This window comes from Coturnix japonica, unplaced genomic scaffold, assembly GCF_054131305.1.
Source record: "Coturnix japonica strain WE unplaced genomic scaffold, WE-NBRP24 Scf050, whole genome shotgun sequence".
NCBI classification, from domain to species: domain Eukaryota; kingdom Metazoa; phylum Chordata; class Aves; order Galliformes; family Phasianidae; genus Coturnix; species Coturnix japonica.
Window position 1 is genome coordinate 1,628,705 of NW_028188953.1, and position 23,689 is coordinate 1,652,393.

The 23,689-nt window shown below is 56.1% G+C and overlaps 1 protein-coding gene across 1 annotated transcript in view; it reads right to left on the minus strand.

Annotated features, from left to right (window-relative positions):
- Positions 1-23,689, minus strand: part of MDC1 (mediator of DNA damage checkpoint 1) — a 47,716-nt gene that overhangs the window by 3,677 nt on the left and 20,350 nt on the right. Inside the window, exons 11-17 of the mRNA XM_085532663.1 lie at positions 22,013-22,138; positions 20,705-20,815; positions 8,914-8,988; positions 6,827-6,925; positions 4,752-4,837; positions 2,036-2,151; positions 1,693-1,780 (exon numbers count right to left, since the gene is read on the minus strand). Of these exons, the coding sequence (XP_085388789.1) occupies positions 1,693-1,780; positions 2,036-2,151; positions 4,752-4,837; positions 6,827-6,925; positions 8,914-8,988; positions 20,705-20,815; positions 22,013-22,138 (701 nt within the window). The remainder of the gene's footprint in view (positions 1-1,692; positions 1,781-2,035; positions 2,152-4,751; positions 4,838-6,826; positions 6,926-8,913; positions 8,989-20,704; positions 20,816-22,012; positions 22,139-23,689) is intronic.

A 23,689-nucleotide genomic window follows, 5' to 3' on the forward strand; every position in this document is an offset into this window, starting at 1 on the left:
ATATAACCCCATAGACCCCATGTCCCCCCCTATGGCCCCATAGACCCCCATATCACCCCCTACGACCCCATAGACCCCCATGTCCCCCCTATGACCCCATAGACCCCCATATGTCCCCCCCCTTATGACCCCATAGACCCCCATGTCCCCCCCCCATGACCCCATAGACCCCCATGTCCCCCCCTATGACCCTAAAGACCCCCATGTTCCACCCCATGACCCCATAGACCCCCATGTCCCCCCCTACGATCCCATAGACCCCCATATCCTCCCCCTATGACCCCATAGACCCCCATATCCCCCCCATGACCCCACAGACCCCCATATCCCCCCCTACGACCCCATAGACCCCCATGTCCCCCCTATGACCCCATAGACCCTCATATGTCCCCCCCTTATGACCCCATAGACCCCCACATCCCCCCCCATGACCCCACAGACCCCCATGTCCCCCCCATATAACCCCATAGACCCCCATATCCCCCCCTATGACCCCATAGACCCCCATGTTCCCCCCCTATGACCCCATAAACCCCCCCATAGACCCCCATGTTCCCCCCTATGACCCCATAGACCCCCATATCCCCCCCCCAATATAACCCCATAGACCCCCATGTCCCACCCCATAGACCCATAGACCCCCATGTCCCACCCTATGACCCCATAGACCCCCATGTCCCACCCCATATAACCCCAAAGACCCCCATGTCCCCCCCATATAACCCCAAAGACCCCCATATCCCCCCCCTTATGACCGCATAGACCCCCATGTCCCCCCCTATGACCCCACAGACCCCCACATCCCCCCCCATATAACCCCAAAGACCCCCATTTCCCCCCCCATGACCCCATAGACCCCCATGTCCCACCCCATGACCCCATAGACCCCCATATCCCCCCTATGACCCCATAGACCCCCATAGACCCCCATGTCCCCACCCCATGACCCCATAGACCCCCATATCCCCCCTATGACCCCATAGACCCCCATAGACCCCCATGTCCCCACCCCATGACCCCATAGACCCCCATATCCCCCCTATGACCCCATAGACCCCCATAGACCCCCATGTCCCCCCCCTATGACCCCATAGACCCCCATAGACCCCCATGTCCCACCCCATGACCCCATAGACCCCCATATCCCCCCTATGACCCCATAGACCCCCATAGACCCCCATGTCCCCACCCCATGACCCCATAGACCCCCATATCCCCCCTATGACCCCATAGACCCCCATAGACCCCCATGTCCCCACCCCATGACCCCATAGACCCCCATATCCCCCCTATGACCCCATAGACCCCCATAGACCCCCATGTCCCCCCCCTATGACCCCATAGACCCCCATAGACCCCCATGTCCCACCCCATGACCCCATAGACCCCCATAGACCCCCATGTCCCACCCCATGACCCCATAGACCCTCATAGACCCCCATGTCCCCCCCTACGACCCCATAGACCCCCATATCCTCCCCCTATGACCCCATAGACCCCCATATCCCCCCCTACGACCCCACAGACCCCCATATCCCCCCCTATGACCCCATAGACCCCCATATCCCCCCCCCATGATCCCATAGACCCCCATGTCCCACCCTTATGACCCCATAGACCCCCATGTCCCCCCCATGACCCCATAGACCCCCACATCCCCCCCCTATGACCCCATAGACCCCCATATCCCACCCCATGACCCCATAGACCCCATATCCCCAAAGACCCACCTTGCTGTCCACCCCATCCTGTTTCACTCTCTCTGGACCCATAGGGGACCCTATAGGGACACAGCCGTCACTCTGTGCCCCACACATCCCCATATGGCCCCATAGGGTCCCTATAAGGTCCCCATTTAGTCCCCATAGGGTCCCTATATGGTCCCCATAGGGTCCCCATTTAGTCCCCATAGGCTCCCTATAAGGTCCCCATAGGGTTCCTATATGGTCCCTATATGGTCCCCATAGGGTTCCTATATGGTCCCTATATGGTCCCCATACAGTCCCTATATGGTCCCTATATGGTCCCCACTCACCTCCATGCTGAGCCTCAGCCCTCGTCCCTATAAGCTTATGGGGTCCTCGTGTCACCGTGGCTATGGGGCTGGGGACAGTGTCATCTATGGGGCTGGGGACAGTGTCATCTATGGGGCTGGGGGGGGATATTGAGGTCACCCCATGGCCCCATAGACCCCCATGTCCCCCCCCACAGACCCCATAGACCCCCATGTCCCACCCCATGACCCCATAGACCCCCATGTCCCCCCCACAGACCCCATAGACCCTCATGTCCCCCCCATAGACCCCACAGACCCCCATGTCCCCCCCCACAGACCCCATAGACCCCCATGTCCCCCCCACAGACCCCATAGACCCTCATGTCCCCCCCATAGACCCCACAGACCCCCATGTCCCCCCCCACAGACCCCATAGACCCCCATGTCCCCCCCCATAGACCCACATGTTATCCCCCCTATGACCCCATAGACCCCCATGTCCCCCCCACAGACCACACAGACCCCCATGTCCCCCCCATAGACCCCATAGACCCCCATGTCCCCCCCCATAGACCCCCATGTACCCCCCCATAGACCCCCATGTCCCCCCCCATAGACCCCATAGACCCCCATGTCCCCCCCCATAGACCCTATAGATCCCCATGTCCCCCCCCATAGACCCCCATGTCCCCCCTCATAGACCCCACAGACCCCCATGTCCCCCCCATAGACCCCCATGTTCCCCCCCACGGACCCCATAGACCCCCATGTCCCCCACCACAGACCCCATAGACCCCCATGTCCCCCCCACAGACCCCAGCGTCTCCCCCACAGACCCCATAGACCCCCATGTCCCCCCCCACAGACCCCATAGACCCCCGTGTCCCCCCCATAGACCCACGTTATCCCCCCTATGACCCCTTAGACCCCCATGTCCCCCCCCATAGACCCCCATGTCCCCCCCCACAGACCCCATAGACCCCCATGTCCCCCCCCATAGACCCCCATGTCCCCCCCACAGACCCCATAGACCCCCGTGTCCCCCCCCATAGACCCCATAGACCCCTATGTCCCCCCCCACAGACCCCATAGACCCCCATGTCCCCCCCCATAGACCCCATAGACCCCCGTGTCCCCCCCCATAGACCCCATAGACCCCCATGTCCCCCCCCATAGACCCCATAGACCCCATGTCCCCCCCCACAGACCCCATAGACCCCCATGTCCCCCCCCACAGACCCCATAGACCCCCATGTCTCCCCCACAGACCCTATAGACCCCCATGTCCCCCCCACAGACCCCATAGATCCCCATGTCCCCCCGATGACCCCATAGACCCCCATGTCCCCCCCCATAGGCCCCCATGTCCCCCCCCATAGACCCACATGTTATCCCCCCTATGACCCCCTCTCCCATTGTCCCCCTATAGACCCCCCCATTGCCCCCCACCCCATTGACCCCCATTGTCACCCCCCATTGTCCCCCCCACCCCATAGACCCCCCATTGTGTGCCCCCTCCACCCCAGAGAACCCCCCGCATTGACCCCCATTGTCTCCCCCCCACCCCATTGACCCTCCCCCATTGACCCCCATAGACCCCCATTGTCACCCCCCATATCCCACCCCATATCCCCATACCCCCCAGCCCCATATCCCACCCCATATCCCCATATCCCCCCCCCATCCCCATATCCCACCCCATATCCCCCCCATCCCCATATCCCAACCCATATCCCCATACCCGCCCCATCCCCATATCCCACCCCATATCCCCATACCCCACCCCATATCCCACCCCATATCCCCATATCCCACCCCATATCCCACCCCATATCCCCATACCCCACCCCATATCCCACATCCCACCCCATATCCCCATATCCCACCCCATATCCCCATACCCCCCCATCCCCATATCCCACCCCATATCCCCATACCCCCCCAGCCCCATATCCCCCCCCCACCCCATATCCCACCCCATATCCCCATATCCCACCCCATATCCCCATACCCCCCCCATCCCCATATCCCACCCCATATCCCCATACCCCACCCCATATCCCCCCCCCATCCCCATATCCCACCCCATATCCCCATACCCCCCCAGCCCCATATCCCAACCCCTATCCCCATACCCCCCCCATCCCCATATCCCACCCCATATCCCCATACCCCCCCCATCCCCATATCCCACCCCATATCCCCCCCCAGCCCCATATCCCACCCCATATCCCCATATCCCACCCCATATCCCCATACCCCCCCAGCCCCATATCCCCCCCCCATCCCCATATCCCACCCCATATCCCCATACCCCCCCAGCCCCATATCCCCCCCCCATCCCCATATCCCACCCCATATCCCCATACACCCCCAGCCCCATATCCCCATACCCCCCCATCCCCATATCCCACCCCATATCCCACCCCATACCCCCCCATCCCCATATCCCACCCCATATCCCCATACCCCACCCCATATCCCACCCCATATCCCCATACCCCACCCCATATCCCCATACCCCAGCCCCATAACCCACCGCATATCCCCATATCCCACCCCATATTCCCATACCCCCCCAGCCCCATATCCCACCCCATATCCCCCCCCATCCCCATATCCCACCCCATATCCCCATACCCCACCCCATATCCCACCCCATATCCCCATACCCCACCCCATATCCCACCCCATATCCCCATACCCCCCCCCATATCCCCCCCCCATCCCCATTGACCCCCATATCCCCCATTACCTGGTGGCCATATAACCCAGCCCCCTTAGTGCCCGTTCAGCCGCTTCCGCCCGGCCCCGTTCCCGTGTCACCTCCTGTGTCAGGTGCTGACCCCAAAAGGACCCACCCCATATATGATATGGGGAGATATGGGGAGATATAGGGGGGATATGGGGGGATATGGGGGGATATGGGGAGATATGGGGAGATATGGGGGGATATAGGGGGGATATAGGGGGATATGGGGGGAATATGGGGGGATATGGGGGGATATGGGGGATATAGGGGGATATGGGCGGATATGGGGGGGATATAGGGGGATATGGGGAGATATAGGGGGATATGGGGGGATATGGGGAGATATGGGGGGGATATGGGGGGATATGGGGGGATATGGGGAGATATGGGGGGATATGGGGGATATAGGGGGATATGGGGGGATATGGGGGGGATATGGGAGGATATAGGGGGATATGGGGGGATATGGGGGGGATATAGGGGGATATGGGGAGATATAGGGGGATATGGGGGGGATATAGGGGGGATATGGGGAGATATGGGGGGATATGGGGGGATATGGGGGGATATGGGGAGATATGGGGGGATATGGGGGGGATATGGGGGGATATGGGGGGATATGGGGGGGATATGAGGGGGATATAGGGGGGATATGGGGGATATGGGAGGATAGGGGGGATATGGGGGGATATGGGGAGATATGGGGAGATATAGGGGGAGATATGGGGGAGATATGGGGGGATATAGGGGGGATATGGGGGAGATATGGGGGGATATAGGGGGGATATGGGGGAGATATGGGGGGATATAGGGGGGATATGGGGGAGATATGGGGGGATATAGGGGGAGATATAGGGGGATATGGGGGGATATGGGGGGATATAGGGGGATATGGGGGATATAGGGGGGATATGGGGGGATATGAGGGGATATAGGGGGGTATAGGGGGATATGGGGGGATATGGGGGGATATAGGGGGATATAGGGGATATGGGGGGAGATATGGGGGGGGAAGGGGGAGATATGGGGGGATATGGGAGAATATAGGGGGATATGGGGGAGATATAGGGGGATATGGGGGGGATATGGGGGGATATAGGGGAATATAGGGGGGATATGGGGGATATGGGGGGATATGGGGGGATATAGGGGGATATAGGGGGAGATATGGGGGGATATGGGGAGATATGGGGGGATATAGGGGGGATATGGGGAGATATGGGGAGATATGGGGGGATATGGGGGGATATGAGGGGGATATGGGGGGGATATGGGGCATATGGGGGGATATAGGGGGGTATGGGGGGATATGGAGGGATATAGGGGATATATGGGGTTCTATGGGGGATATAGGGGATATATGGGGTTCTATGGGGGATATAGGGGGATATAGGGGGGATATAGGGGGGGATATAGGGTTCTATGAGGGGTATAGGGGATATATGGGGGGATATAAGGGATATATGGGGGGATATAGGGGATATATGGGGTGATATGGGGTCTATATGGGGTTATATGGGGGATATAGGGGATATATGGGGTTATATGGGGTCTATATGGGGTTCTATGGGGGATATAGGGGATATATGGGGTGATATGGGGTCTATATGGGGTTCTATGGGGGATATGGGGGATATATGGGGTTATATGGGGTCTATATGGGGTTCTATGGGGGATATAGGGGATATATGGGGGATATAGGGGATATATTGGGTTCTATGGGGGATATAGGGGATCTATGGGGTTCTATGGGGGATACAGGGGATCTATGGGGTTCTATGGGGTTCTATGGGGGATATAGGGGATCTATGGTGTTCTATGGGGGATATAGGGGATATATGGGGTTCTATGGGGGATATATGGGATCTATGGGGCTCTATGGGGGATATAGGGGATATATGGGGTTATATGGGGGATATAGGGGATATATGGGGGATATAGGGGATCTATGGGGTTCTATGGGGGATATGGGGGATATATGGGGTTCTATGGGGTCTATATGGGGTTCTATGGGGGATATAGGGGATATAGGGGATATATGGGGGGATATATGGGATCTATGGGGCGGGGGTCCCCACCTTGACCCTAATATCCTCGTTGACCCTGAGCTGCACCATCAGAGCAAACACCTTCGTCCTCCATTGAGTCAATAGGGCCTGGAAATGGGGGGGGGGCGGCTGGAAATAGGGGGGGGGGCACATATAGGGGTCACATAGGGACAATATAGGACCCCACCCCATAAGGACCCCCATTATAACCCATAGGAACCCATAGGACCCCCATTATACCCCATAGGACCCCATTACACCCCATAGGACCCCATAGGAACCCATAGGACCCCATTATACCCCATAGGAACCCATAGAACCCCATAGGAACCCATAGGACCCCCATTACACCCCATAGGAACCCATAGGACCCCCATTATAACCCATAGGACCCCATTATACCCCATAGGAACCCATAGAACCCCATAGCACCCCATAGGACCCCATTACACCCCTTCACACCCCATAGGACCCCCATTATACCCCATGGGACCCCATTACACCCCATAAGTCCCCATAGGACCCCCATTATACCCCATAGGACCCCATAGAACCCCATAGGAACCCATAAGACCCCATAGGAACCCATAGGACCCCCATTGCACCCCATAGGACCCCATTATAACCCATAGGACCCCATTACACCCCACAAAACCCCATAGAACCCCATAGGAACCCATAGGACCCCCATCACACCCCATAGGACCCCATTATAACACATAGGACCCCATTACACCCCATAGGACCCCAATATAACCCATAGGACCCCATTACACCCCATAGGACCCCCATTACACCCCATAGGACCCCATTATACCCCATAGGACCCCATTACACCCCATAGGACCCCATTATACCCCATAGGACCCCATTACACCCCATAGGACCCCCATTACACCCCATAGGACCCCCATCACACCCCATAGGACCCCATTATAACCCATAGGACCCCATTACACCCCATAGGACCCCCATTATACCCCATAGGACCCCCATTATACCCCATAGGACCCCATTATACCCCATAGGACCCCCATTATACCCCATAGGACCCCCATCACACCCCATAGGACCCCATTACACCCCATTACACCCCATAGGACCCCATTACACCTCATAGGACCCCATTATACCCCATAGGACCCCATTATACCCCATAGGAACCCATTATAACCCCATAGGACCCCATTACACCCCATAGGACCCCATAGGAACCCATAGGACCCCCATTATAACCCATAGGACCCCATTATAACCCATAGAACCCCATAGGACCCCATTACACCCCATAGGACCCCCATTATAACCCATAGGACCCCATAGAACCCCATAGGAACCCATAGGACCCCATTACACCCCATAGGACCCCCATCATACCCCATAGGACCCCATTACACCCCATAGGACCCCCATTATACCCCATAGGACCCCATAGGACCCCCACTATACCCCATAGGACCCCATAGGACCCCCACTATACCCCATAGGACCCCCATTACACCCCATTACACCCCATAGGACTCCCATTATACCCCATAGGACCCCCAATTACACCCCATTACACCCCATAGGACCCCCATTACACCCCATAGGACCCCATTATACCCCATAGGACCCCATTATAACCCATAGGACCCCATTACACCCCATAGGACCCCCATTACACCCCATAGGACCCCATTACACCCCATAGGACCCCCATTATAACCCATAGGACCCCATTATACCGCATAGGACCCCCATTATACCCCATAGGACCCCATTATACCCCATAGGACCCCATTGCACCCCATAGGACCCCATTATACCCCATAGGACCCCCATTATACCCCATAGGACCCCATTATACCCCATAGGACCCCCATTATACCCCATAGGACCCCCATCACACCCCATAGGACCCCATTACACCCCATTACACCCCATAGGACCCCATTACACCTCATAGGACCCCATTATACCCCATAGGACCCCATTATACCCCATAGGAACCCATTATAACCCCATAGGACCCCATTACACCCCATAGGACCCCATTACACCCCATAGGACCCCATTACACCCCATAGCCCCCCATTACCCCCCATAGCCCCCCTATGGGGTCCCCTATTTCTCACCTCCCTGTTCAGTTCCTTCTCTTGTAGGGTCAGGATGTGGCTGAGGGCGCTGAGCTGAGCACGGAGCAATGGGGTCTATAGGGGAAATATAGGGTCACTATAGGGACAGTATGGATCCTATAGGGACATTATGGATCCTATAGGGATATTATGGATCCTATAGGGATATTATGGCCCTATAGGGACATTATGGGGACAGTATGGACCCCATAGGAACACTGTGACCCCATAGGGACATTATGGATCCTATAGGGATATCATGGGTCCTATAGGGACATTATGGCCCTATAGGGATATTATGGCCCTATAGGGATATTATGGGGACAGTATGGACCCCATAGGGACATTATGGCCCCATAGGGACATTATGGCCCCCACAGGGACACTGTGACCCCATAGGGACATTATGGACCCACAGGGACATTATGGATCCTATAGGGATATTATGGCCCTATAGGGACATTATGGATCCTATAGGGATATTATGGCCCTATAGGAACATTATGGGCCCCATAGGGACATTGTGACCCATAGGGACATTGTGACCCCATAGGGACATTATGGCCCCATAGGGACATTATGGGCCCTATAGGGACATTGTGACCCCATAGGAACATTGTGACCCCATAGGGACATTATGGCCCCATAGGGACATTGTGACCCCATAGGAACATTATGACCCCATAGGGACATTATGGCCCCATAGGGACATTGTGACCCCATAGGGACATTGTGGCCCCATAGGGACCCTATGACCCCATAGGGACATTATGGATCCTATAGGGACATTATGGCCCCATAGGGACATTGTGACCCCATAGGGACATTGTGACCCCATAGGGACATTATGGCCCCATAGGGACATTGTGACCCCATAGGGACATTATGGCCCCATAGGGACATTATGGCCCCATAGGGACATTGTGACCCCATAGGGACATTATAGGGCCATTATGACCCCATAGGGACCCTATGACCCCATAGGGACATTATAGGATCATTATGGCCCCATAGGGACATTGTGGCCCCATAGGGACATTGTGACCCCATAGGGACATTGTGGCCCCATAGGGACCCTATGACCCCATAGGGACATTATGGCCCCATAGGGATATTGTGGCCCCATAGAGACACTGTGACCCCATAGGGACCCTATGACCCCATAGGGACATTATGGCCCCATATGGGCCCCATCCTCACCTCTCCATCAGGCTCCGCCCCCTTCTCTTGGCTCCGCCCCTTTTCAGCCTTAAGCTCCGCCTCCAGCTCTTTATTCCGCCTCATTTGCATATCAAGCTCCGCCTCCAGCCTCAAGCTCCGCCCCTTTTCAGCTTGAAGGTCTTTGTTCCTCCTCATTTGCATATCAAGCTCCGCCTCCAGCCTTAAGCTCCGCCTCTTTTCAGCTTGAAGCTCCGCCCCCAGCTCTTTGTTCAGCTTTATTTGCATACCAAGCTCCGCCTCCATGTCTTTGTTTCGGCTCATTTGCATACCAAGCTCCGCCTCCAGCGCTTTGATCCGCCTCATTTGCATATCAAGCTCCGCCTCCGTGTCTTTGTTCCGCCTCATTTGCATACCAAGCTCCACCTCCAGCTCTTTGATCCGCCTCATTTGCATATCAAGCTCCGCCTCCAGCCTCAAGCTCCGCCCCCTTTCAGCTTCAAGCTCCGCATTCATTGCATGGCTCGGCCTCATTTGCATATCAAGCTCCGCCCCCACGCTGTGTCTCCGCCTCATTTGCATACCAGGCTCCGCCCTCAGGCTCTGGCGTGGCCTCATTTGCATATCAGACTCCGCCTCCAGGCTGTGGCTCGGGCTCATTTGCATACCAAGCTCCGCCCCCATGTCTTCGTCCCGCCTCATTTGCATACCAAGCTCCGCCCCCATCTCTTGGCTCCGCCCCTTCTCCACGTCAATCAACCTGTTTTAATTGGGGGGGGGGGTCACAGATACCGGCCTTAATGGCCTTAATGGCTTTAATGGCCTTAATGACCTTAATGATCTTAATGGGGGGCCAATAGAGCTCAGTGTGGGACCCTTACCTGGTTTTGGGGGCCATGAAGTGCGATGGGGGGACGAGACCCCATAGAACTTGTGGGGAAGGCGACAACAGCGTCCTCCCCCTCCCCTCAGCGGCCGCCATTTTGTCCCCCCCTCCTCTTCCGGCCGCCATTTTCTCCCCGTCTTCCCGCTCTCAGCCCCTCAACCAATCAGCGCGCGGAGCGGCCCGATAATCCCGCCCACAGCCCTGCGAGCGGGAAAGGCTGCGTCCAATCGGGGAGCCTCAATACGGTTGTCCCGCCTACCCTCGCAACCAATGGGAATGGTGATGGGGAAGAGTGGCGTGGCGGAGAGCCAATCAGAAGGGCGAAGGTCGTGATTGACAGGGGGGAGCGAGGAAAATGGCGGCCCTATATGGGATATAGGGACATTATGGGGGCCCTATATGGGATATAGGGACAATATGGGGCCCTATATGGGATATAGGAACATTATGGGGCCCTATATGGGATATAGGGACATTATAGTGGCCCTATATGGGATATAGGGACATTATGGGGCCCTATATGGGATATAGGGACATTATAGTGGCCCTATATAGGGGGGGGGACACTCATAATCCCTCATAATCCATATGGGGGTCCTTATAGGGGGGTCCTGTTGTCCTTATGGGGGGGTCCTGATGTCCCTATGGGGGTCCTGGTGTCCCTATAGGGGGGTCTTGTCCCTATGGGGGTCCTAGCGTCCCTATGGGGGATCTTATTGTCCCTATGGGGGTCCTGGTGTCCTTATAGGGGGGTCTTGGTGTTCCTATGGGGGTCCTGTTGTCCTTATGGGGGGGTCCTGGTGTCCATATGGGGGATCTTATTGTCCCTATGGGGGATCTTATTGTCCCTATGGGGGGTCTTGGTGTCCCTATGGGGGGTCTTATTGTCCCTATAGGGTGGTCTTGTCCCTATGGGGGGTCTTGGTGTCCCTATGGGGGTCCTAGTGTCCCTATGGGGGGTCCTGGTGTCCCTATGGGGGATCTTATTGTCCCTATGGCGGGTCTTGGGGTCCCTATGGGGGTCTTGTCCCTATATGGGGGTCCCTATGGGGGTCTTGTTGTCCCTATGGGGGTCCTAGTGTCCTTATGGGGGTCTTATAGTCCCTATAGGGGGGTCTTGGTGTTCCTATGGGGGGTCCTGTTGTCCTTATGGGGGGTCTTGGGGTCCCTATGAGGGGTCTTGTCCCTATATGGGGGTACCTATAGGGGGGGTCTTGGTGACCCTATGGAGGGTCTTATAGTCCCTATAGGGGGGTCTTATTTTCCCTATGGGGGTCCTGGTGTCCTTATGGGGGGTCTTGGGGTCCCTATGAGGGGTCTTGTCCCTATGGGGGGGTCTTGTTGTCCCTATGGGGGTCCTGTTGTCCCCATGGGGGGTCTTGTTGTCCCTATGGGGGTCCTAGTGTCCTTATGGGGGTCTTATAGTCCCTATGGGGGGTCTTGGTGTTCCTATGGGGGGTGCTGATGTCCTTATGGGGGGTCTTGGGGTCCTTATGGGGGTCTTAATGTCCCTATGGGGGGTCTTGTCCCTATATGGGGGTCCCTATAGGGGGGTCCTGCTGTCCCTATGGGGGGTCTTGGTGTCCCTATGGGGGGTCTTATTGTCCCTATGGGGATCTTATTGTCCCTATGGGGGGTCTTGGGGTCCCTATGGGGGTCTTGTCCCTATATGGGGGTCCCTATGGGGGGGTCTTGTTGTCCCTATGGGGCTCCTGTTGTCCCTATAGGGGGCCTATATCCTTATGAAGGTTCCTATTGTCCCTATAGGGGCGGGGGGGGGGTCCCACACTCCCATCCCCACCCCCACCCCCCCCCCACATCCCCCCACCCCATAACCAAGCACAGACCAAAGCCCCCCCCCCATTACCCCCCCCACCCCCAAAATGACCCAAAATCCTCCATTTTTAGCCCAATTTTCAGCTTCTATTCAATCATTTCACCCTCGTATTGGGGTGGGGGTCTCGTCGAGCCCGAAGCCTCATAGGGGATAATAACGGGGGGGTCCTTGGGGGTCCCATAGGGGTCAATAGATAAAGTTGGGGGTCCAAACGTTGACGGAGGAGCCCGGTGAGGAGGAGTTCGGATGTGAGGAGGGGGATCCCAGCCCCCAAAGCTGGGCCCCATAGATCCGAGTCTTCGGGGCACGAGATGACCAGTCTATGGGGCTGAGATATGGGGCGGGGGGTTAGAGGGGCAATGGGAACCCAATAGACCCCATACCTATAATGGGACCCCAATGGACCCCAATGGACCCCATAAGCCCCCCCTTTATCATTATGGGACCCCAAAGCTGGGCCCCATAGATCCGAGTCTTCGGGGCAGGAGATGACCAATCTATGGGGCTGAGATATGGGGTAGGGGCTTAGGGGGGCAATGGGACCCCAATGGGACCCCAATGGACCCCATAAGCCCCCCATAATCACTATGGGACCCCAGTAGCGCCCCATAACCCCATAGATCCCCCCCTTTATCATTATGGGACCCCAATGGGACCCCATACCCATAATGGGACCCCAATGGGACCCCATACCCATAATGGGACCCCATACCTATAATGGGACCCCAATGGGACCCCATACCCATAATGGGACCCCAATGGGACCCCATACCCATAATGGGACTCCAATGGGACCCCATACCTATAATGGGACCCCAATGGGACCCCACACCCACAATGGGACCCCAATGGGACCCCATAACCATAATGAGACCCCAATGGACCCCATACCCATAACGGGACCCCAACGGGACCCCATACCCATAATGGGACCCCAATGGACCCCATACGTATAATGGGATCCCAATGGGACCCCATACCCATAATGGGACCCCATACCCATAATGGGACCCCAATGGGACCCCATACCCATAATAGGATCCCAATGGGACCCCATACCCATAATGGGACCCCAATGGACCTCATACCCATAATGGGATCCCAATGGACCCCATAAGCCCCCCCCCTTTATCATTATGGGACCCCAATGGGACCCCATACCCATAATGGGACCCCAATGGGACCCCATACCTATAATGGGACCCCAATGGACCCCATACCCATAATGGGACCCCAATGGGACCCCATACCCATAATGGGACCCCACACCCATAATGGGACCCCAATGGGACCCCATACCCATAATGGGACCCCATACCCATGATGGGACCCCAATGGACCCCATACCTATAATGGGATCCCAATGGGACCCCATACCCATAATGGGACCCCATACCCATAATGGGACCCCAATGGGACCCCATACCCATAATGGGACCCCATACCCATGATGGGACCCCAATGGGACCCCATACCCATAATGGGACCCCAATGGACCCCATACCCATAATGGGACCCCAATGGGACCCCATACCCATAATGGGACCCCAATGGACCTCATACCCATAATGGGATCCCAATGGGACCCCATAGCCACAATGGGACCCCAGTGGGACCCCATACCTATAATGGGACCCCAATGGGACCCCATACCCATAATGGGACCCCACACACATAATGGGACCCAATGGGACCCCATACCCATAATGGGATCCCAATGGGACCCCATAACCATAATGGGACCCCAATGGGACCCCATACCCATAATGGGACCCCATACCCATAATGGGACCCCAATGGGACCCCATACCCATAATGGGACCCCATACCCATAATGGGACCCCACACCCATAATGGGACCCCATACCCATAATGGGACCCCAATGGACCCCATACCCATAATGGGACCCCAATGGGACCCCATAACCATAATGGGACCCCAATGGGACCCCATAACCATAATGGGACCCCAATGGGACCCCATAAGCCCCCCCCCTTTATCATTATGGGACCCCAATGGGACCCCATACCCATAATGGGACCCCAATGGGACCCCACACCCATAATGGGACCCCAATGGACCCCATAAGCCCCCCCCCTTTATCATTATGGGACCCCAATGGGACCCCATACCCATAATGGGACTCCAATGGGACCCCATACCCATAATGGGACCCCAATGGGACCCCATACCCATAATGGGACCCCAATGGGACCCCATACCCATAATGGGACCCCAATGGGACCCCATACCCATAATGGGACCCCAATGGGACCCCATACCCACAATGGGACCCAAATGGGACCCCATACCTATAATGGGACCCCAATGGGACCCCACACCCATAATGGGACCCCAATGGGACCCCATACCCATAATGGGACCCCATACCTATAATGGGACCCCATACCCATAATGGGACCCCATGCCCATAATGGGACCCCAATGGGACCCCATACCCATAATGGGACCCCAATGGGACCCCATACCCATAATGGGACCCCAATGGGACCCCATAAGCCCCCCCCTTTATCATTATGGGACCCCAATGGGACCCCATACCCATAATGGGACCCCAATGGGACCCCATAAGCCCCCCCCTTTATCATTATGGGACCCCAATGGGACCCCATACCCATAATGGGACCCCAATGGACCCCATAAGCCCCCCCCATTATCATTATGGGACCCCAATGGGACCCCATACCCATAATGGGACCCCATACCCATAATGGGACCCCAATGGGACCCCATACCAATAATGGGATCCCAATGGGACCCCATACCCATAATGGGACCCCATACCCATAATGGGACCCCAATGGGACCCCATACTTATAATGGGACCCCAATGGGACCCCATACCTATAATGGGACCCCAATGGACCCCATAAGCCCCCCCCCTTTATCTTTATGGGACCCCAAAGCTGGGCCCCATAGATCCGAGTCTTCGGGGCACGAGATGACCAATCTATGGGGCTGAGATATGGGGTGGGGGGTTAGGGGGGCAATGGGACCCCAATGGGATCCCAATGGACCCCATACATATAATGGGACCCCAATGGGACCCCATACCCATAATGGGACCCCAATGGACCCCATACCCATAATGGGACCCCAATGGGACCCCATACCTATAATGGGACCCCATACCCATAATGGGACCCCAATGGGACCCCATAGCCACAATGGGACCCCAATGGGACCCCATACCCATAATGGGACCCCATACCCATAATGGGACCCCAATGGGACCCCATACCCATAATGGGACCCCAATGGACCCCATAACCATAATGGGACCCCAATGGACCCCATACACATAATGGGACCCCAATGGACCCCACAACCATAATGGGACCCCAATGGGACCCCATACCCATAATGGGACCCCATACCCATAATGGGACCCCAATGGGACCCCATACCCATAATGGAACCCCAATGGGACCCCATACCCATAATGGGACCCCAATGGGACCCCATAGCCACAATGGGACCCCAATGGGACCCCATACCCATAATGGGACCCCAATGGGACCCCCATACCCATAATGGGACCCCAATGGACCCCATACCCATAATGGGACCCCAATGGGACCCCATACCCATAATGGGATCCCAATGGGACCCCATACCCATAATGGGAACCCAATGGGACCCCATACCCATAATGAGACCCCAATGGGACCCCACACCCATAATGGGACCCCAATGGGACCCCATACCCATAATGGGACCCCATACCCATAATGGGACCCCAATGGGACCCCATACCCATAATGGGACCCCAATGAGAACCCATAACCATAATGGGACCCCAATGGGACCCCATACCCATAATGGGACCCCAATGGGACCCCATACCCATAATGGAACCCCAATGGGACCCCATACCCATAATGGGACCCCAATGGGACCCCATACCCATAATGGGACCCCAAAGGACCCCATACCCATAATGGGACCCCAATGGGACCCCATACCCATAATGGGACCCCAATGGGACCCCATACCCATAATGGGACCCCAATGGGACCCCATACCCATAATGGGACCCTAATGAGACCCCATACCCATAATGGGACCCCAATATGACCCCATAACCATAATGGGACCCCAATGGGACCCCATACCTATAATGGGACCCCATACCTATAATGGGACCCCAATGGGACCCCATGCCCATAATGGGACCCCAATGGGACCCCATACCCATAATGGGACCCCATACCCATAATGGGACCCCATACCCATAATGGGACCCCAATGGGACCCCATACCCATAATGGGACTCCATACCCATAATGGGACCCCAATGGACCCCATAAGCCCCCCCTTAATCATTATGGGACCCCCATTTCCCCCCATAACCCCATAACCCCCCCCTTTATCACTATGGGACCCCAATAGCCCCCCATAACCCCATAGATCCCCACTATGGGACCCCTATGTCCCCCTATAGACCCCATAAACACTATGGGACCCCAATAGTCCCCCATAACCCCATAGATTCCCCCCTTTATCACTATGGGACCCCCATATCCCCCTATAGACCCCATAATCACTATGGGACTCCAATAGCCCCCCATAACCCCATAGATCCCCACTATGGGACCCCAATAGCCCCCCATAACCCCATTGATCCCCACTATGGGATCCCCATGTCCCCCTATAGACCCCATACTCACTATGGGACCCCAATAGCCCCCTATAAACCCATAGATCCCCACTATGGGACCCCAATGGCCCCCCATAACCCCATAGATCCCCACTATGGGACCCCCATGTCCCCCTATAGACCCCATAATCACTATGGGACCCCAATAGCCCCCCATAACCCCATAGATCCCCACTAAGGGACCCCAATAGCTCCCCCATAAGCCCCCTCCATCACTATAGGACCCCCATGGCCCCCTATAGACCCCATAGATCCCCCCTTTATCACTATGGGACCCCCATGTCCCCCTATAGACCCCATAAACACTATGGGACCCCAATAGCCCCCCATAACCCCATAGATCCCCAGTATGGGACCCCCATGTCCCCCCATAACCCCATTGATCCCCACTATGGGACCCCAATAGCCCCCATAACCCCATTGATCCCCACTATGGGACCCCAATAGCCCCCTATAACCCCATAGACCCCCACTATGGGACCCCCATGTCCCCCTATAGACCCCATAATCACTATGGGACCCCAATAGCCCCCCATAACCCCATAGATCCCCATTATGGGACCCCAATAGCCCCCCATAACCCCATAGATCCCCATTATGGGACCCCAATGTCCCCCCATAACCCCATAGATCCCCACTATGGGACCCCAATAGCCCCCCATAACCCCATAGACCCCCACTATGGGACCCCAATAGCCCCCCATAACCCCATAGATCCCCACTATGGGACCCCAATAGCCCCCTATAACCCCATAGACCCCCACTATGGGACCCCCATGTCCCCCTATAGACCCCATAATCACTATGGGACCCCAATAGCCCCCCATAACCCCATAGATCCCCACTATGGGACCCCAATAGCCCCCCATAACCCCATAGATCCCCACTATGGGACCCCAATAGCCCCCTATAACCCCATAGATCCCCACTATGGGACCCCCATGTTCCTCTCTAGACCCCATAATCACTATGGGACCCCAATATCCCCCCATAACCCCCTCCATTATCACTATGGGAACCCTATGTCCCCCTATAGACCCCATAATCACTATGGGACCCCAATAGCCCCCTATAACCCCCCCCATAATCACTATGGGACCCCAATAGCCCCCCATAACCCCATAGATCCCCACTATGGGACCCCAATGTCCCCCCATAACCCCATAGATCCCCTCCATTATCACTATGGGACCCCCACGGCCCCATAACCCCATAGATCCCCACTATGGGACCCCAATAGCCCCCCATAACCCCATAGATCCCCTCCATTATCACTATGGGACCCCCATGTTCCCCTATAGACCCCATAATCACTATGGGACCCCAATAGCCCCCCATAACCCCATAGATCCCCACTATGGGACCCCAATAGCCCCCCATAACCCCATAGATCCCCTCCATTATCACTATGGGACCCCCATGTTCCCCTATAGACCCCATAATCACTATGGGACCCCAATAGCCCCCCATAACCCCATAGATCCCCACTATAGGACCCCAATAGCCCCCCATAACCCCATAACCCCATAGGTCCCATAACCCCATAGGTCCCATCCTTTATCACTATGGGACCCCCATATCCCCCCATAAGCCCCCCCCATCAATATGGGACCCCAATGTCCCCCTATAGACCCCATAATCACTATGGGACCCCAATAGCCCCCCATAACCCCATAGATCCCCACTATGGGACCCCAATAGCCCCCCATAACCCCATAGATCCCCTCCATTATCACTATGGGACCCCCATGTTCCCCTATAGACCCCATAATCACTATGGGACCCCAATAGCCCCCCATAACCCCATAGATCCCCACTATAGGACCCCAATAGCCCCCCATAACCCCATAACCCCATAGGTCCCATAACCCCATAGGTCCCATCCTTTATCACTATGGGACCCCCATATCCCCCCATAAGCCCCCCCCATCAATATGGGACCCCAATGTCCCCCTATAGACCCCATAATCACTATGGGACCCCAATAGCCCCCCATAACCCCATAGATCCCCACTATGGGACCCCAATAGCCCCCCATAACCCCATAGATCCCCCCTTTATCACTATGGGACCCCCATGTCCCCCTATAGACCCCATAATCACTATGGGACCCCAATAGCCCCCCATAACCCCATTGATCCCCACTATGGGACCCCAATAGCCCCCCATAACCCCATAGATCCCCCCTTTATCACTATGGGACCCCCATGTCCCCCTATAGACCCCATAATCACTATGGGACCCCAATAGCCCCCTATAACCCCATAGATCCCCACTATGGGACCCCAATAGCCCCCCATAACCCCATAGATCCCCACTATGGGACCCCAATAGCCCCCCATAACCCCATTGATCCCCACTATGGGACCCCAATAGCCCCCCATAACCCCATAGATCCCCCCTTTATCACTATGGGACCCCCATGTTCCCCTATAGACCCCATAATCACTATGGGACCCCAATAGCCCCCCATAACCCCATTGATCCCCAGTATGGGACCCCCATGTCCCCCCATAACCCCATTGATCCCCACTATGGGACCCCAATAGCCCCCCATAACCCCATTGATCCCCACTATGGGATCCCCATGTCCCCCTATAGACCCCATAATCACTATGGGACCCCAATAGCCCCCCATAACCCCATAGATCCCCACTATGGGACCCCAATAGCCCCCCATAACCCCATAGATCCCCCCTTTATCACTATGGGACCCCCATGTCCCCCTATAGACCCCATAATCACTATGGGACCCCAGTAGCCCCCCATAACCCCATTGATCCCCACTATGGGACCCCAATGTCACCCCATAACCCCATAGATCCCCACTATGGGACCCCAATAGCCCCCCATAACCCCATTGATCCCCACTATGGGACCCCAATGTCCCCCCATAACCCCATAACCCCCTCCATTATCACTATGGGACCCCCATGTCCCCCTATAGACCCCATAATCACTATGGGACCCCAATAGCCCCCTATAACCCCCCCCCTAATCACTATGGGACCCCAATAGCCCCCCATAACCCCATAGATCCCCACTATGGGACCCCAATAGCCCCCCATAACCCCATAGATCCCCTCCTTTATCACTATGGGACCCCCATGTTCCCCTATAGACCCCATAATCACTATGGGACCCCAATAGCCCCCCATAACCCCATAACCCCCTCCATTATCACTATGGGACCCCCATGTCCCCCTATAGGCCCCATAGATCCCTCACCCCATAAGTGTGGGGCATGGAGGGCAGGAAGGTTCCCCCGCTGCAGGTGACGATGTCCCTCATGTGTTCGGGTTCGGGGCGGACACGGGGGGTGACGTGGACCTCGTAACCCTGGGAATATATAGGGTCATATAGGGGATATATAGGGTCATATAGGGGATATAGGGGATATAGGGGATGTATAGAGGATATGGGGGGACATGGGGGGATATGGGGGGATATAGGGGGATATAGGGGGATATGGTGTTGGTATGGGGACCTCGTAGCCCTGGGGACATATAGGGGCTGTATAGGGGATATATAGGGGGATATAGGGGGATATGGGGGGATATAGGGGGATATGGGGGGATATATAGGGGATATATAGGGGATATGGGGGGATATAGGGGGATATAGGGGGATATAGGGGGATATGGGGTTGGTATGGGGACCTCGTAGCCTTGGGGACATATAGGGTCATATAGGGGATATAGGGGATGTATAGGGCATGTATAGGGGATATATAGGGGATATAGGGGGATATATGGGGGGATATGGGGGGATATGGGGGGATATGGGGGGATATATGACCCCATAGGCCCCATATATGACCCCATAGATCCATATATGACCCCACAGCCCCACATATGACCCCATAGGCCCCACATATGACCCCAGAGGCCCATATATGACCCAATAAGCCCCATATATGACCCCATAGGCCCATATATGACCCCACAGGCCCCATATGTGACCCCATAGGCCCCATATATGACCCCATAGGCTCCATATGTGACCCCATAGGCCCCATATGTGACCCCATAGGGGCCATATAGGGCTCATAGGGGCCATATATGACTCCATAGGCCCCATATATGACCCCATAGACCCATATATGACCCCATAGGCCCCATATAGGGCCCATAGGGGTCATATAGGGCCCATAGGCCCCATATATGACCCCATAGGGACCATATATGACCCCTTAGGGGCCACATATGACCCCATAGGCCCCATATATGACCCCATAGATCCACATATGACCCCATAGGCCCCATATATGACCACATAGGGGCCATATAGGGCCCATAGGAGTCATATAGGGCCTATAGGGTCCATATATGACCCCATAGGCTCCACATATAACCCCATAGGGGCCATATATGACCCCATAGATCCACATATGACCACACAGGCCCCATATAGGGCCCATATATGACCCCATAGGCCCCACATATGACTCCATAGGCCCCATATATGACCCCATAGGGGCCATATAGGGCCCATAGGGGCCATATAGGGCCTATAGGACTCTATAGGGTCATTTACCTGTAGCAGGGGTCGCTGCCTGGCCCTATTAATGGCCTGGATTAAGCTGAACCCAAAGTGCTGCTCCTGCTCCTTGTCCTGAACCAGGAAGGGATCGGGGGGAAGGACCCGACCCCGACGGGAACTCTATGGGATATAGGGGGATATATGGGATATATGGGGTTATAGGGGGATATAGGGGGATATAGGGGGATATAGGGGGATATAGGGGGGGTATAGGGGGATATAGGGGGGATATAGGGGGGATATAGGGGGATATAGGGGGGATATAGGGGGATATAGGGGGGATATAGGGGGGATATAGGGGGATATAGGGGGTTATAGGGGATATAGGGGGATATAGGGGGATATAGGGGGGATATAGGGGATATAGGGGGGATATAGGGGATATATGGGGATATAAGGGGGGTATAGGGGGATATAAGGGGGGTATAGGGGGATATAAGGGGCATATAGGGGGATATGGGGGGATATAAGGGGATATAGGGGGATATAGGGGGATAAAGGCGGATATAGGGGGATATAGGGGGATATGGGGACCCCCCCTGGACCCCATATAACCCCTCTGTCCCCATAACCCCCCCATAGGCCCTCCCCATCCCCAAAGACCCCCCATATCCCCCCCAAAATGGGACCTCATACCCTATAGACCCCCCCCAAAATGAGACCCCCCCCCAAAATGGGACCCCCCTTCCATAGGGACCCTATGGAGCCCAAACCCCCTCCCCAAAGTCCCCAAAGCCCACCCCAAATCCCCCCTCCCCCCCCCCCAAAATGAGACACCCCCCCAAAATGGGACCCCCCTTCCATAGGGACCCTATGGAGACCAAACCCCCTCCCCAAAGCCCCCCCCCAAAATGAGACCCCTCCCCCAAAATGAGACCCTCCCAAAATGGGACCCCCCCCCCCCTTCCATAGGGACCCTATGGAGCCCAAACCCCCTCCCCAAAGACCCCAAAGACCCCCCCCAAATTAGGACCCCCCCCCCTTCCATAGGGACCCTATGGAGCCCAAACCCCCTCCCCATCCCCAAAGACCCCATATCCCCCATCCCCCCTATATCCCCCCATATCCCCCCTATATCTCCCTATATCCCCCCTATATCCCCCCATATCCCCCCTATACCCCCCCATAAGACCCAATATCCCCCCCATATCCCCCCATATCCCCCCATATCCCTCTATATCCCCCATATATCCCCCCATATCCCCCCCTATTGACTCTCTCCCCCCCCTAGAAGCCATTCAGCCCCTTATATCCCCCCTATATCCCCCCTATATCCCCCCACATCCCCCCCTATATCCCCCATAACCCCCTTATATCCCCCCATATCCCCCCATAGCCCCTCTAACCTGCCCTATATCCCCCCTATATCCCCTATATCCCCCCATATCCCCCCTTATATCCCCCCATATCCCCCCATAGCCCCTCTAACCTGCCCCATATCCCCCCATATCCCCCCCATATCCCCCATATATCCCCCATACCCCCTCTAATCTGCCCCATATCCCCCCATATCCCCCCTATATCCCCCCATATCCCCCTATATCCCCCCATATCCCCCTATATCCCCCCATATCCCCCCCATATCCCCCCCTATATCCCCCCATATCCCCCCTATATCCCCCCAAATCCCCCATATACCCCCCATAAGACTCCATATCCCCCCATAACCCC